This window comes from Octopus bimaculoides, chromosome 21 (assembly GCF_046866305.1).
Source record: "Octopus bimaculoides isolate indiv1 chromosome 21, ASM4686630v1, whole genome shotgun sequence".
Taxonomy (NCBI): Eukaryota; Metazoa; Mollusca; class Cephalopoda; order Octopoda; family Octopodidae; genus Octopus; species Octopus bimaculoides.
The window spans coordinates 6,355,249-6,373,165 of NC_142948.1; the positions used below are offsets into that span (position 1 = coordinate 6,355,249).

Genomic DNA, 17,917 nt, shown 5'->3' on the forward strand with positions numbered 1-17,917 from the left:
AATGGTTTCTACAGTTGGATACCTTTATGTGGCACCACCACGAGTGCTTTACACCACCCGAGGGACTGGTCTTAACACTTCTGCTGCAACATAAATACACACACACACAAACATATTTCTTTGTTTGTGTTAACGTCCATGTAACTTGGCAGTTCAACAAAAAGACTGATAGAATAAGTACCAAGCTTAAAATAAAAAAAAAAAGCAAAATGTACTGGGAGCAATTCATTCAACTAAAAATTCTACAAAGCAGAGCTCCAGCGTGGGACACTTTCTAAAAAATAAAAGATTGTAACAGTAGAAACGGAAACTGGCTACTATAACCCTTGAAGCTTTCATGAAACACTCTTACACACTGAAACAAAGGAAAAGGAAAACAACAAAAAACATAAAGTTGATGTATTTTATTTCAATAAGAATTCACAAAATTTTGCAGCATAGAATTTATTAAAATAAAATATAGTTTTCTGAATTTGATTTTTTAAAAAAGAAATTTGCTGCTAAATTTATAAATAATTGCATGAGTATCAGTGAAAATGAGGAGTTGACATCACAAGATGGATATATTTATATATGTATAATATATATTATACATATTTATATAATATATCTATATGTTTAAATTTTTCCCTTATCACAGAATCTCTTAAGTCAACTTAATGCAAGATACAGAAACACTTTTGGCTGGAACCAACCATCAGTGACGCTTTTTAATGGAGATGGGTGTAAAAAAATAATAGTTCTCTTTAGGTTAATGAAGGGAAGGGAGAGGAGTGGGGGGAATGTATACAAAGGAATTCTTTGAAATGATCTGAGTATATATATATATATATATATATATATATACACACACACACACATACATATATATATATATATCTTGTGCAAGCTGTTTGACTATAGACTCTTTTGAAAAAAGAGAATTAATACGAGTTTGTTATCACAAAGAACATGTCAGAAAATCCACAAACAAGTAAGGGGTGGATGCGATCTCCGCATTTAACCACGTTCAGGATAGTAAAGAGGGGAAAAAAAAAAGTGGGTAACAATATTTTATATAAAAATATCTCTTATGAATAAATACTGATTGATTTGGTTGCCTAAACAGAACAGAAAGTGCTTAAAAATATATGTCTTTGTGAAATTACTTCTCAGGGGAAACGGCAAGATAGATATTCAAATTGGGAAGGGGGCGGAATTGATGACAAAAGCGAACTGGTGAAAAGAAAAATGGAATAATAAATTGAAGATGATGATGATGATAATGGCAAAGAGCGATGTGCAACGTGGACATTACAAGGGAGATAACCTATAGTATCATTAATGAAAAGTTGTATGCCCTTGAAGAGCTCTACTGTTCACAAAACCGTTGAGTATATTTAGTGAGAGAATTGAAAATTTCTCTTGGTACCGTAAAGAAAAAAAAAAAAAAAAAAATTGCATTTAGTGACTGAGATCTTTAAAATATATCGTTATTGTTTCAGTTTGGAAATTATCTTTGGAACAACCTACGGTCATTAATACTCAACGAAATACATGTAGAATGATTAAAATCAGCAGGAGGGAAGATAACCTCAATATGAGGCGACTTATCACAGTCTATGGGGGTATATATAATCTGCAAGTTAGATTTGAGAAACCAGAACACATCTACTACACTAAGTCAATCTAACTCAACAGTAAATTTAAAGTGATGACACTAATAATCTGGTGCATACAACTTTTAGAAAACAACCCACATTTCGCTGTTAACTTTAGCATCATAACCTTAATTACAGAACACTGCTCAGCAGTAACAACAGTGTAAAGTGCTCAACTGAACAAAGTCAGTTATTTCCTTTCATTGGCCAACAATTTAAAAGTAACTTATATATATTTATATAAATATATATAAGTATTGAACCTGTCTGACTGAGGACAGTGGTAGCAAATATTATAAGATTTGATGAAGAAAATACTCCTTAAATTCACATTTTTTAAAATCCCAGCTAAAAGGTCTTTTAGAAAGCAGCTTGGCAATAGATTATAACATTCAAATAAAATATTAAGTAATAAAAAAATATAAATTAACTTTGGATATACTTCATTCTTTTGAGACATCTGGAATGACAAATACCAGGAAACTCTTTCTTTAATGGCTGACCTCAAGGCAAAAGGAGAATATAAAAGTGACTGATAAAATGATATTTATGATATCACATGTTCCAAACAGTTAAAGAGTTAATATTGCATTTACTCTTCGCTGATGGAGTTTATATACATAAACATAGCCCATAACAAGATCCCCTGTAGAAATGGAAAATGGAAAAGAAGAAAAAATAGAGATTATGGAGACTCAATTAAATTAAGTCGTCGAGCTGCACTGCTAGTACAAACTTGGGGTTTATCTTGTGTCAGGAGCTGGGGTTTGAGACGTTTTAAGTCAGACATCAAATTAGAATGAGAAGACGAAGTTTCTAAGTTGGGGTTTGGTGTATTGCGGAAGAAAGAGTTGGGTGTGGCAAATGTTGTTAAGTCGTCAAATAATGTACAGGGAGACTGGAAAAAGATCTGGCTGTTAGGGGTTGTTACTTGGTTTGGAAGAGTTATTGGTGTGGGAGTTTTCAAATGTGAATTACTATTGTTACTTGTAGATTGCACCAACTGAACTGGGGCCAATGTCATGGTGGGCTGGGAGACAGGAAAGGCAACTAAAGTTGGACTTGACTGTGGATTGTCAGTGATGGCAATGTTAGATACAGGAGACGAAGTAAATGTTAAAGGCATGACAATATGGGGACTGGAAAGCTGGTGCACCTTCACAGCTCTTGCAGAGATGCTGGCAAGTGTTGGAGTCATGTCAGTATTGGCATAGGCAAAGCTGTTGGTTGCTCCAGCAGGACTGGCAGTAACACTAGCCACAGCTAACAGAGGGAGCTGTACAACTGAAGAGGTTTGGTTAGAGATATGCATGAGCTTTGGTGTGGTTGGCTGGACATTGCACATGGAATGTTTGTTCATACAGCAGTTGCAGCCACACCCACCTTTAGGTGTAGTAGAAACAGCAGCAGCAGTAGTAGCAGTAGCTGCTGGTAACACAGCCTTGGAAGACTTGTCTTCCGATTCATGAACGGGAATGAGAGGTATAGCAAGATCATCGTCAGGAATAACAATGGGACAGTCTGAGTCAAAATATTTAGCAGCTTGAAATTCTGGCTCTAAATGTAAAGCTCTGTTGGGAGATTGTCGTTTGCTACTCTCAGAACTACCTGAGGGACTCTTCTGAAGATCAGCAGTTTCATCGTTGTCTTTATAATTTTCTTGAACTCGCCGTTTTTTCAAAAGTGGCTCACCTGGCAAGGAGGTTTCTGTTGGTTTTAAATTCTCTGAAACGGCATGCTTTTCTGACTGGTCCGCTGAAGGAGAAGACTGAGTTGAGGCATCCACTAATGACGTGGGTAAATTAGAGGCGACTGGAATTGGATCTTTCAAAGATTTTAAAACCGCTTCCATTTGTTTAGCTGTCAGATTGTTGTTTGTGGAATGCTTAATTAAAGAATGAGAACATTCTACTCTGGGACTAAGCATCTTAGGAGCTGCCGGGGCAGATGAGCTCTGCAAGATTTTTGATGCACCAGTTGAAGCAGCTGTATTACCTGGTATGGGAATGCTAACCTCTGAAATAGCTGTACTAGCAGCAGACCCATCACTGCAAGAAGCATTTACAGACTTAGAAACAGAGGCAGAATGATTGGCATTTGGAAGAACATGATATCCATGTATCTCATTTCCCTTCTGTACAAAGATTATATGCTGGGCATTACTTTCTTTCCTTTGCTGAATGGACTGGCACCACTCTGAAACAAACAATAACAATATTAAAGTTTTGGAAATAAAATTCAATTAATAACTTTGTAAGAAAATCTATCCTATGTGTGATACAAGCTATAAACGAACTTCAGTTTCGGTTCCTATAACTCTTGAAAGCTATTGTTTAACATATATGATCTTCAGACTATCCACTTAAATCCTCCTAAAATTTAATAAAGCTAATATTTCAATATCCCACTGATAAACGATTATTAATCTCAGTCTCTGAAGCTAGAATACTGATCAAATATTGGTTTACAGATTAACTTAACATTGCCCAACAAATGGCAGCCTTGTCAAATATTAACTCTTCAAGTCTTGTACAATGAGTAGCTGTAACCGCATCATTGTTTTGGGCCATGAAACAGGAGCTAAGTACTCTTCTGTGTGCCAAATACAAAGTTTAACCTCATTTTATTGTTGTCTCTTCAAACTTTGGATTTTCTCACAGGCAAACCACAAGCAGTAAGTTAGAATTTGGGAATTTCTTTTTTTTAAAGTGTCACCATTATAGGTATTTATACTTCAGTGAAATTAAGAAATCAACTTGTAAATAAACGAAACCCTCGAATCCATCACTGTATATACACACACACAGTCACATATCTATGTATGTTTTATGATAATCAAATCAAATTTTCCTAATTTTCAGCTGCTCACCCAATCAGTATTTCTGCCAAATTTGTTAAAAATCTGTTCAACCGTTTTCCAGTAATTTTGCAAACAAACAGACAAAGACAAGAATACCCTGCTTTTGCTTAAGCATGCAAGGCAATAAATAAGCATTACATTTGACAGAGTAACCTAAATGTAGAAGCACTAAAAGCGATGAAGAAATCCTGTGCTGTTCATGGCTTTCCAAAGGGAATAGACAGGAAAAAAAAAGTTCACACTAAGTACTTTTCGTGTTAATTGCTTTGAAGCTCAATGTCGACTGAGAAACATTTGGCTTGTGATACTGTGAATTGATACAATACATACAAATACAAAGCAAATTTAAACTTACCAGCCTTACTTTCCTTCAGTGGTGTCGAAGGCTGAGAAAACAATTTCGTTCTTTCTTTCTCAGCCACTTCACAAATACTATCAAAAGATGAATGACGAGAGAATGACTTCTTTGATGTGATGGCGCCATGACAGAATAAATCATCTGGAATAAATATTTACATGAAAATTACATCAGTTTAATATATTTGGAAATATTTCATACAATAGAAGGGGGAAAAAAAAGAACAAAAGAAAAACATTTAAAGCAAAGAAATATTTTTTTTAGAAATTTGGAATTCCAAAAAAGAAAAAGAAATCAAATTATTTGAGATTTAGCATTAAGAATATGTTCAATTCTAAAAGCAACTGCAGTAAATAGCAACAATAGAAACATATGCAGATTTCCAAAAGCAGAAATTTACACACACACATATGCTGGAGTGCAGTTCTGTGTATGCTACACTATAACCAATTACACACACACTAATTTCTTGTGGAACAGACTATAGGAAGACAAGTCTTGACCTGCAGTGATGGGCAGTGGTGGAACATACAGGCATCACAAGCTGAAATTTTGTAATTGCAAACCTGCACACTGGACACTTGAGATATTAGCCACTTCTCTAAACTATGGACATGGAGAAATTCAAGTGACCAAGCAGCCCTTTGCAAGCATAGCACTGGTTACCTAGAAAAGTGGTATAGACAAAGCTGGCTGAATTCTGGAAGTGAGCAGCAACCCCAAGCCTTCTCTTTGCAAACTTCTTTGATATACCAAGAATTTTACAGCTTTCCAAGTGAACATGATTGACTTTTGATCATTATCATCATTTAACGACCATTTTCCATGCTTGCATGGGTCAGAAGGCTTGAGAGCATCCAGCAAGCAGCAGGGTTGCACTGAGCTCCAACGTCAGCTTTGGCATGGTTTCTACTGCTGGATGCTCTTCCTAAAGCCAACCACTTTACAGTGTGTACTGAGTGTCTTTTTTTTTTACCAAGCCATCAACGCAAGTGCAGTTGCCAAGTAACTTGCAAGACAGAAAACGAACTGGAAAGAGCCCCTTCATCTAAATAGAAGTGGGGTGGGGGAGGAGTATATGAGAGGAGGAGGTGGTTTGTTGAGAAGCTGTTAAGACCTTAAGTTTAACAACAAAACTAAAATGTACCTTGTGATGTCAAAGGACTGTCACCCAGATGTCCTGATTTTCCAGGTTTGTTGTTGAGAATGTTAGCAACTGAAAAATAAATAAATAGGACATTAACAGAAATATGCTACATTGCAACAAAACAAATTTGTATATTTTTCTGCAATACAAAAGTGGATAGCTAAACCCTTTCATTACTATATTCCTCTTGAAATACACTACCCTTGTTTTAATTGTGGAAATAATGAAAGAAACTCTGCCAAATCAGATTGGAGCCTGGTGTAGCCATCTGGTTTCACCAGTCCTCAGTCAAATCGTCCAACCCATGCTAGCATGGAAAGTGGACGTTAAACGACGATGATGATTAATAAAAGAATTGTCCTATGTTTGAAATATAAATTTTGAGAGGAAGCTTTGAATCTATATCACTTTTAAAATGGGAAGTTTGTATGATAAAATCACAGATAGTCTTAAGTGGGCTAATATCAAAAGGGGTAAACAGTTTGTGGTTGCTACCACAACAAAACAAGGCACACAAAATGCTGACAAACATTTCTATATTTAGATTTTATACCAGATTTAGGGTTCAATATCTAGGTTGCATTATCTGAAGCTAGGGTGTGCAAGATTAGAAATAAATGAAGATGGACAATGTCTGCACAGAAGTGGATGTTGTTAGAGAGATGGTGGCAAGTAGTTCGTTGACAGACAAGTGAAATAAATATTGCAGCAATATGCAAGCTTTGATGTTTATTCACAAATTAACTTTTATTGAAGAAGACTAGAGACAAATAATTTTCCAGCAGCAACTACATCATGTCCAATATATCGTTCTTATTCAAGATGATATTGCATATAATCTGAGGGAGATTTTGTCTGCACAGCAAAACAGGATCTATGGAAGAATGTCACAGATGCAGCTAAATGAGAGCAAATGGGCCGTTGAAGCATGAGGTCTGTATTTAGGTAGGAGTTACAGAAGAGTTATGTCTCTTTAATGTTTTAAATGAACAACTACTAAAATTGTCATTAGTGTGTGATGGGCAGGGGGTTATAGTGTGGTTCTATATGCTTAAGTAAAAAAAGTATTAACTATTGATATCAATCAACGATGAAACTGCACCTCATTCTATGATACAAGCTTCCTGTTTTAACTCTTCTTATCATATTTCTGTTAAAATATATACACTGTCATTGTTTCAGTTAATATTGAAAATAATGAAGAATTTAGAAAATAACTTATATTCCATCAAAATTTCATGTTAATTTGTTCCAAACAACAGCCTAATACTGACAAAGTTATTTTACTAATTTTTTACGTTCAAACAAAAGTACAGAATATGGACTGAAATATGGAAAGAAAAGGATTAAAAAAACTGGAACTAAATAGAAATCAGCATAAATTTGGAAAATTCAAAATGTTAAAAAAAATAATTCTATAACTTACTTTTTTGATTTTTGACACAGTCAAGCAAAGAATGCCTGGAACTTGGTCTGTGACATCCATCAGTGCTACAAGCTGAATTCAAACAAAATTATTAGTGTTAAGATACTGGGGGTGAGATAGACAGAAATTATGAGAATAGGAGCAATAAAGATGGAGAAATTACAGAGAGAGAGAGAGAAAGAAAAACAAAAGCAAGGCAACTTACTACTGATGTCAGTTGAACTGTCTACTTCAGGCCCGATATACTTGAATGCTGGCTTCCTACCCCGAATCTCTGTGACGTGAATTTTACGGATTAACCCTAAACTGGTCAAGATGTTAGCGATATCATAAAGACGGCGGATTTTTGCTGGAAGGAAAATAAAATATAAAAAAAAAATAAGACAAACTATACAAGGTGACAGAAGAACAACATAACACAGGAAGATACACTAATCAGATAGCTATTATCAATATGTATCGATACTAATATGATCACTGCTATTATTCCTTACATACATCAACAGTATGAATGTCACAACTGATTTGGATAGATGAGCATGTATGTGTGTGTGTGCCTGTGTTTATGTACACACACATGCATGTGTCTGTATGTTGCAGGCAGGGCTATACTTTCTAGTTCCTTTTCACTGCTTGGTACCATGAGCAGTTGCCCTGTACACTAGCAAAAGGTCAATCAATGCCTTGTAAGAGAAAGTGGCATGTTTACATTCTGCCTCCCTGTATGAAACCACTTTAAAAAAATTGGTGATGCTATGTTGCATTCTCTGTTGATAAATCATGCTGTAGATCTGTGCTTTTGAAAACAAGTTAACTATAAAGCCTCTTACATAAAAGAAACAGGTAAGGCAAAGTTATAAAAGGCATCCAAGTTGTAAAATAATGCCTTAAAGACAGATCTAAAGAATGAATGAATCAAATGTTAAACTCACTTTTGAATTTAGAATTTTCAGTTTTATCTACCGTCATGTTACCAATCAGGATTTTTGCTGCCAAATCGAGATTTACTGTTTTGGGCTGGAAAAGAAAATAATCATCGTTTAATATTATATACATAGGTGATATCTAAGGTGGTGGACTGGCATTATTGTTAGCATGTCAGGCAAAATGCTTAGCGGCATTTTGTCCGACTTTACATTCTGAGTTTCCAGATTTCACTGAGGTCAATTTTGCCTTTCATCTGTTTGGGGTTGATGTAACTGACTTAGCCCAACCCCTGAACTTGCTGGCCTTGAATTTGAACCCAATATCATATACATTAGTGAGACAGCGAAGGGTAAAGAGGGATCTTCAGCCTTGTAGGTGACAATATTTCTTAAGCCAGTGCGATGGTAAAATTCACTGTGCTGTAAAGTGGTTGGTGATTGGGCACCCAAGTGTAGAAAGATAGTTTCCTCATTGCTAAGTATTTTTGGATTGAATTGCCCATATTTAGTTCACTGAAGGCTTCAGCATGTTCTCTCCACCAACCACAGTCTTACGTGTAAGCCATGAATTTAATCTTGAGATCATACTGGTTTGATGAGTTTACTCTGCCACACTGGCTTGGCAGAAGAATGTAGTTTACATATTCATAGCCAGGAGTAATTAAGTCAATTACATTGAATCCAGCATTCAACTGGTATTTAATTTTATTGATACCGAAAGGATGAAAGATGAAGTAGATCAGTGGTTCTCAAAGTAGGCAGTATTGCCCTCCTGGGGGCAGTGGAAAGTTCCATTGAAGAAAAGTGGGGTGATAATGGGGATAGAGATTCATGTAAAAACAACAAAATAATGGGTTAATTAGGTTAAGTTTTAATTTGTGAAATACAGTTGCTTTGGATTTGCTTCCGAAAGCAGTCTATGTTTGTGATGGTTAGTTGGGGTGGAGGCACTAGGAAAGTAGCCTGGGTGTCAAGGGGGCGGCAACCCGAAAATGTCTGAGAATCACTGAAGTAGATCTTGATTGAATTTGAACTCAGAATGTAGCAAGGAAAGAAATACCTCTAAGTCTTTTGCCTGGTGTGTTAACAATTCTGCCAGCTTACTGCTGAAGTGTATCACATGATAAACAAATACAGGTCAACATGAAAATATAGGAATAAAACGATCCAGCAAGAAATTGTAGAGCAGTATCAAACATGAAACTTGCAGTTGACTGAATAACTGATTTAACTCTTGGCCAAGTCTCAGGTTGGGCTTGACTAAACAGAGTCAAAAAAATAGTCCATTTTGTGTTCTATCATTTGTTTATTGTCCATTTTAAGAAATAGATGTAGGCAGAATTTTACAGCCAGATATTCTTCCTGTCACCTGTTCTAAGGTTTCAAAAACACAGAGTGACTCGTCATAATGTCAACATCATAGCTGTTTCATCCAAGCAGTGACAAGCATGGAATATCAACATTCACACAATGGTTTCCCTCTACCTAGTTTGTTCAAAAGACTTTAGTCAACCTGGGGCTATAGTAGAAGACACTTGCTCAAGGCGTTGCACAGTGGGACTGAACTCAAAAACCACATGGCTGCAAAAACAAGCATCTTAGCCACACAAGAGTCATGAATAAACACAAATAGAAAATGTAAAGCAAACAAAATAAACAGAACTTACCTTTAAAACTAGAAACAACATCAAAAATTTCTGGCTCATAATACCTAATGACTTTTCGAGAAACTTGGGTATGTTGGATAAATTTGAGATATCTGTAAAATGAAAAGAAATTCCTTTAGTATAAATGATAATGAAGTCTCATATAAAGAATATTTTTTAAAACCTTTTAGCATTTAAACTGGCCAGATCCAGTCTCTCACACATATCCTACAATGTTCTTGCAAACTGCATGGCAATCTCACTATCGCTGGTGATATAAAATAGCACCCAGTACATTTCACGCTGTTGAAATTGGGGTGTACCTAATATGCATGTGCATCTTTTATGCCATGAAATACAGCATTCAATAATATACAGCCACAACTATAATAAACTCTACATTGAAGGGTGACAATTCTCAAGAAAGAGGCCGTGACACTGAATTTTTTTTGTGTGCTTCTTACCTTGATCAGATTCAGAGAAGTTATCCAAGTCATTTGTTGATGAATAAGAGCGAGAATTATCAACTAATTCTTTCTTTAGTTCATATTCTTTCAGTCGATTCATTTGTTCTCGAAAACCCTCTTGCTCAGCTAAGGCCTAAACAATAAACAGAAATATGAAAATACTATCAAGAAACACAAGGAAGCGTATTTATACAGTAATGGATAAATTTACTTGACAAAATCAGCTTTTGAAGTCTCCAGTGTCACCTTTTTTTATATGTAAAATGGTTAGTTCCTGGATTCTTAGTCAGGAATTGAAACTTTATCCTAATTTTTTCTGTGAGATTCTGTCCACTGTTTTTGGAATTTGTAGATGAGTCAACAACAATATTAGAGAAATTTTTACATATGAATTAAATCTAGATTTATGTAAAGAAATAGAATGCATAAATGCATCATTTTGTCTTTCTAGGGCACACCAGTAAATGGAAAGTAAAAATAGAGGAGATCTGGCATTGGTATGTAGTTACTTTGTCAAAATTGATAAGGACCTGATGAAAGAAAGCAATCAGTCATATGGTTACCTTTAGTTTGGCGAGTGTTGTACACAAATTTGTCTTTCCATGCCATGCATATTTATTTTTGGCCACCCTACTGACTATTTCCACACTCTCCAGCACATTAACAATATCATATATTCGACGCCGGCCAACAGCTATTGAAAGAAAAGAAATAATGACAATTAATGGACACACTGAAAGAAATTTATTTAATTAGTGAAGGTCATATCTAATTGTATTGTTTAAAAGAAAAAAGATTGATCATTTCCATTAACACAGAAACAAATTGTGAAAGTCAATTAACTAGATTAATAAAAGTAAATCAACAAGACAGTTTAAACAGTCATAAAATTAATATAAATGTCTAGACAATTAATAATCTATGAAACTCGCTGAACACTTTTGAAGTAAAACCATATTAATGAAGAGATAATTAGCAATAGCTGAGTGGATATGATACCATTCTATGAGGAGTTTGTAAAACAACTTTAGTTGCACTTAAAGAATGGTGGCATTAATCTTTATCACAATTCAGCTGGCAGCATTACATTTGACAAAGTAGTCTGAATGCAAAAGGGTTAAACAGCTGTAAACAAGTTAAGAAATTACACAAATTTTGCAAGATAACTGTTGGACAACACTCATTCTGTAAAACAGAAACAGTTTCTTCCAGTTACTTACATAGATCACGTGCGACTTCATCCAGTGATATATCAATACCAGCATTTTGATCAGGATAATTGGGATATTTGGCTAAAAATCTGAAGATAAAATAAGTAAAAAATAAATACATACAATTAAGCAAAAATTGTAAATTTCTATTGTTGCTTAGATTATGATAAAAAAACTAAAGAAAAACCAATAATTATCACTTTGAAAACTTATTACTTGGATTGTTTGTGCGTGTATTGACTACAAACTATATATATATGGAAACCAATTTTTTTAGCAATAATACTGTTATCAAAGAGATTCTGTGATTTACAATTTCATCAAATGTAGAAAACTAAGGATCAATATTAAGTTAAATTTAGCCCAAGACAGACTTTGATCTACATCCATTAATCTGGAATTTCACAATTTATCATAAATAGGGAAAACAAAATGAATAGAAGACTATGTTGATAATGACTGCTCACAAACATTGAGGATCAATATAACTATGGATTTTCACTGTTATTTACTGTCGACACAAGATATTAAAATTTCATGCATATCTTATAATAATCATTTCTAATACAGGCACAAGGCCTGAAATATTGGGGGAAGTGGAGAGTTAATAACCCCAGCACTTCACTGGTACTTGTTTTACTGATACTAAAAAGATGAAAGACAGAGCTGACCTTGGCAGAATCTGAACTCAGAACATTAAGTTGGAAGAAATGCTGAGCCTTTTGCCCGATGCACTAATGATTCTGCCAGTTTGTCGCCTTTGCTTGAATGTTCCAGTGAACAAGAGGGTATAAGGAAAAATTTTTAACTGAGGTAGGATTTGTTATAAAAAAGTTACTGTAAAGATATTTAATTGCTAAGATAGAAGATATATAAAGTGGAAAAAAGAAAACCATTTCCTTACTTTTGGCATAAAAGTCCAAGAGATTTCTCTTTTCGGGAACCAGTGGTGAACAGTTTCCCTGAATCAGTATCTTGGATGAAATTATTCTCTTTGAGGAGTCCATGAGGAGACTCTGGCTGGCTGCAATCACACTGAGACAATAGATGCCTGTTACTTTCTTCTTCTAGCAATAAGTCCCGCCGCCTTAGCTCAGGACTAACAGCACTTGAGAGCATTTTCAGGTTGGCAGTAGGAGTGAGTGGTGCTTCATGACATTCCCTTGAATCCCACTTCTTTTCTGGAGTGGCTGGTTGAGCTGGGCCCTCATCAATTAAGTAGGAAAGGCTAGTGTATGGTTTATAATCAATTACACTAGTAGAAAGTTTTGGATGGTGGAATTTTGTAGAATTCAAACAGTTCTCCTTATTGCATTTAGGACTGCAGAATACTGATTCTGTTTCTTGAAAATCAGCATTGGGTTTACATTTTGTCTGGCCATTGCTGGTCACATTTTCACATAGTGGTGTTCTTCTTGTAACTTTGTCCTGTTCTTCAGTTTCACCACCTAATTTATTGATTAGGTGAGCTGAAGCAGGGCAAGTTTCATTAACTGGAGCCATCTCTGTAATAATTGAGAGAAATATAATTGAGTTTAGACCATTAATACTATATAATCTAAGCTGTTAAAATGAGATTTAAGGAGATTATATCTAAAAGGTACAATTTTTTTCATTATAGATAGACTGAATGACAACTTTTCCAAATATTAACTGAAAGACACAAGGAAAAAAAATCAATACAAATCTATATTGCCTTCGTTTTGGTACTGCATATTTTAATATTTGCATCTTGTGATATTATTTTAATGAGAACAATTCAAAGAATTTCAGTTGGTGATAGAGGGATCTGGTGAAGAAACGGCCAGTTCATCTCGACTATTAAAATATTTTGCTAAATTACAGATGATGGAGTGATTCGTAAGATAGAGACAGAGTCCCATAAATATATCGGTTAGAAAGAAATCTTTAAGTTTTAAAAAATATTAAAAAATGTCTACACTTAGTCCAAGGGGGCTGTTTGCAGAGAAATGTAAGGGTTAAACCAAGAATGCCGTTAGCAAGAGATTGGCGTTAAAGAAAAGAAAGAGCGCAACAAGTCATGCACTTCATCGACAACTGGGTCGCAGGGCATTTCGTTAACTAACTTCTATAGACGGTTGATGAATAATATCTATGTCTATAGATATTATGTATATATCTATCTAGTTGTATGCCCGTGCATAAACGGTCAGAAAAGGTATAATCTCATGACATAACAGATCTTTGAAATATCAGACGCTGGTTTGAATAAAGTAACCGCCAACTCTACAGAAATGGTTTCACTAAATCCTGCAGCCGCCGTTAATTTAATAATTTGAAACAATTAAATGGTTAATTAACAGTCAGTACAATTAATGATCGCCAAAAATTATGCTGATGTGGAGGAAATGAAAATATTTCTTTGATGCATTCCGCTGGAGAGAAAAAAAAAATCGAAGACGCCATTTGATAAGAAATTGCAAGAATTAGTATAATTTCACTGGAAATAATACGTTACATCTATTTTAAAATTTAAAAAAATAATAATAATTGAAAAACACCCAAAATTATTTTATTGCAGTCCATGAAATGTGCAATACGCAAAGAATGGACTGTGATCCCTCAACACAATAGCATTGACCTTCCCTCCACCGTTCAAAATAATGGGCGCCAACAACTACGAGGAATGGTGGATTTGGCGGAAAGTGATCCATAATCTACATGGGTAAAGTAACAGTGTAAGAATTCGTATTGAAGAGAATTCTTCAAGGACATAGATTTGTAATTACGCTTGACCGACCATCATCTGAAAATTTGGCGGGGCGAAATTGTGACAAAGTTTAGTCAGCTGTAGACCGGTGATCGCTCCCTCGCCCCCACAGACAGGATTCAGTCGGTCGGCGGTCGCCAATGCCGGGGGATAATGGGCTGACATAACGCGACTAATTGTTATATATATATATATATATATATATATATTTATATTTCAAAGCAGAAGCAATAAGAATAATATCTTAAAGTAAAATTAGATTAGTATTTTATATTTCAGAAAAGTATAGAACTCAAGTAGTGATGAATGGAAAATTTTGGTGAAGTTTTCGAAAGAAAAGTATCCAGAAGCAATAACCAGGGCTAAATTTTAAATTTCGAGGGAAAAGTTTTGAATTCAATACAACTGCATCAAAGCTGCATATGGAATGCATGCAAATGTTATTTAAAATATGCAACAGCAAATTTATATATATATATAAAGAAAAAATAAAAAACTACAAAAGCAACCATAATCACACACTTATGCAACAAAATTATAACAAACTATTTTAATTGTGTTTTCAAATTTAGCAATATCTTAATTAAATTATCATCATTTAACGATTTCTTTAAATTTCTTACATGAAATCAAATTTAAAATGTTAAACAAATATTGAGATTTTCAAGCTTTTCTGAAGAAAAATGAGAAATAAAAAAACAGCACAGGTTCATAATAATAATAATAGTCAGCAATTATTATGCAGGTCCGAGAAAGTTAATTAGGTAACGTGGAGGGAAAACTAAGAAATCCAAGCTGTAACGTATGATGATGGGCGGCGGCGGTTGTGTATCTACATAAATAGCCCGGGGTGGCTGAAACAGAGCAAGGACCTCCCTCTCCACTTCACAATTACTAGACTAGAATATTAAAAATTAAAATTAATTATAATTCAAAAGGACAATATACTTAAGTAATGATTAAAAAAAAATAATAATCAAGTGTTTTAAGTGGGGCGAGAACTTAGGGCGGCCGAGTTTCTTATCCAGTTCTTCTCCCTGATTGTAGTCAGGTAGGATCAACAAGTTTGAAAGCGCCAAAGCTGACAACAAGCGCGCCGAGCCCTTAACTACTCGACATCAGGGAATATAAAACCAGGAGCAAAATACCTGGTATGGCCTGATGACGAAGATATTTGTTTTATATCAGAAATATACCAATATATTTTACATTAATACGAGATAAACGTCTGGCAACTATAAAATAATTCGATGTGCCAATGCAATGTTATATAAATAAATAAATATATATATATATACATATTCAAAACAATATCACTTGTCATATTACATATATATCAAACATCAAAATAGAGGCTTCAACAACCATCAAATTAATGTGTTTATATCAGACTTGATATTTAAATAGAGCAATGTATTTTCAAATTACAATCGCAATAAATACTATCATAAATAGATAGATTAACGTTGATGATTTCTGTTTCTGAATATATTATATTAAGGAACGTACAAATCATTGTTATACTATTCAAAGTTTACTAGTGATATACAAATGTCAGTTACAACTTCAAATTAACATTAACCTAACTATAACCTCAACCATTATTAATCGTTGTGATCTGAAGTATATTTTACAAATTTACTATTACTTAGATTACACAAAGTCAAGAAGTTTTAGACACAGCTAACTAAAAAAAAAGCGGTGATATTTAGTCTGTCCACAAAAATTAACCTTGAAGTAGTCATAATCTCATTTCAAATAATTACACATGTTGATATCATCGACTAAGACTATTATTTCTAGAGAAAAGGGAAATAATAAATGACATACAGCTCTCGGCAGAAAGGACATTAACACTAACTGAAATGGAATCGAAACCGGGTCGATGACTTTTAAAGGATCATTATTTCCTATAGCGATCATTATGTACACCCTCATATTCTCATAATTATATACGATCGATCACGATAATGATTTTGGAGAGGAATAAAAAGAAAAGTAAAGATAGATCTTACCGTCTCGGTTAAGATTGAACCGCTGCCAACAAACTTTACATCTACGATCGTCCACAAACACAGCAATTTCCACACGGTATGAAGGATTGAAGTGACATCGAATAGAGAAAGAAATAGACCCCGTTTGGATAAAGAAGAGAAATGTATGAACGTTAAAAAAAACCCTAAAGAAGCACAGATGACAGAAACCAAGTCTGAAAAAAAGTTTTGGTGGGTTTGCAAGTTGTGCAGTAAAAGCGACACAGGACAGAAATAAACTCTAATTAAAATTGGCGCGCAGCGTTTGTACGAAGCCGGGTCAGCCCTCTCTTCTCAGCTACTCAAACAATTGACCAATCAGCGAGCTCGGCGCCGACTTTGATTGACAGTGCTGTGACCAATAACAATACAACTGTGCCCGCGTGTCGTCATTGCAGCATACCTATACATAGACTCAGTAGTAACTTCTGTCATCCTCTCTACACTGACATGCCACTACACGCCGACTACTTTTCTTAACATGCAGAAACAAATGAATATTCTCTCTCTCGCTATATATATATTTACATACACACACACACGTATTTTTTTGTCGGTTCCACGTTTTTAAAGGGAGGGAAAGGAAAGAAAACAACTAGATATGTTTCAAAAGTAGATCACGAGACCGGTCACGTTTGTTGTATCTCCAAACTCATATTTCCCGCGATAATTGGATGGCTACCGCCTTGATTCCCCGCCAAATTTTACCATTTTTAAATCCATCACATCATATCACTACATCTTTAGCACTTCATATGTCATCAGTTCATGTTACAAAGCGTTTTTACAGTTGCTTCGACAAATCGATGCTATTTAATGCCATTAATATTCACTTGGAAGATAAATACGTGATGTATCTATTTACGATGTGATTTTATTATACTGATGTTTTACAGAGTTTCAATAAGTTTTTTCACCACTTTCCTACCATTTTAATGATGAAGAAATAAACAGACTATAAATTAATATTTGTTTCTTAACTAAAAAAAAATGTTTATATATTACATATACATTTCAAAGACGTTTTCTGCAGTTTGCAATTAGTTTGTTAAATATAAGTACAAGTACTATTTTGATTAGTTTTCTTCGTATAAGCTGTTTTAATTTTCACATAAGCTTTTCTTTCTTTCAGTGAATACTTAAAACTAGCATAAGTTCAAATTTAAAATTTGTTCTTATCAGCTACAGTCACATCCCCGAAGATTGCATCTTTGGAATCGCTTCGACAACGTTCTTCAAAATAACATTAATTTCCTTCAAAAGCTCTCCTTTTGATGTAGTGAGAAAGTATATTTTCACAATGTCAGAATGTAGAGAAAATGCTGCATCTAACTTATGTTAAGCAACTTATTCTATTATGTACATAGACAAACGAACGCATTGGCATTGATTTCGAAATAAGATACTGCACGTTCACAATTTCATATATGTGTGTGTGTGCCTGTGCGCGCGTGTTTCTAAGTCAAACATTC

At 34.6% G+C, this 17,917-nt stretch overlaps 1 protein-coding gene across 1 annotated transcript; it reads right to left on the minus strand.

Annotated features, from left to right (window-relative positions):
- Positions 1–2,079: 2,079 nt before the first annotated feature.
- Positions 2,080–16,944, minus strand: LOC106884503 (uncharacterized). Its single transcript, XM_014935923.3, has 12 exons — positions 16,428–16,944; positions 12,586–13,186; positions 11,691–11,770; positions 11,034–11,164; positions 10,468–10,603; positions 10,025–10,116; positions 8,364–8,448; positions 7,637–7,780; positions 7,432–7,503; positions 6,006–6,074; positions 4,856–4,999; positions 2,080–3,836 (listed from the first exon to the last, which is right to left on the minus strand). Exons 2-12 carry the CDS (start codon positions 13,182–13,184, stop codon positions 2,326–2,328), a joined length of 3,063 nt encoding a protein of 1,020 aa, XP_014791409.1. The 5' UTR covers positions 13,185–13,186; positions 16,428–16,944; the 3' UTR covers positions 2,080–2,325.
- Between the last annotated feature and the right edge of the window lie 973 nt (positions 16,945–17,917).

Bases quoted from the DNA above. Each gene is read 5' to 3' on its own strand.
- LOC106884503 (XM_014935923.3), bottom strand. From the start codon at position 13,184: ATGGCTCCAGTTAATGAAACTTGCCCTGCTTCAGCTCACCTAATCAAT. The intron at 7,504-7,636 runs GTAAGTTGCCTT...GTTTGAATTCAG, and splicing joins CAGTTCAACTGACATCAGTA to CTTGTAGCACTGATGGATGT. The intron at 3,837-4,855 runs GTAAGTTTAAAT...TGTTTGTTTCAG, and splicing joins ACTGAAGGAAAGTAAGGCTG to AGTGGTGCCAGTCCATTCAG.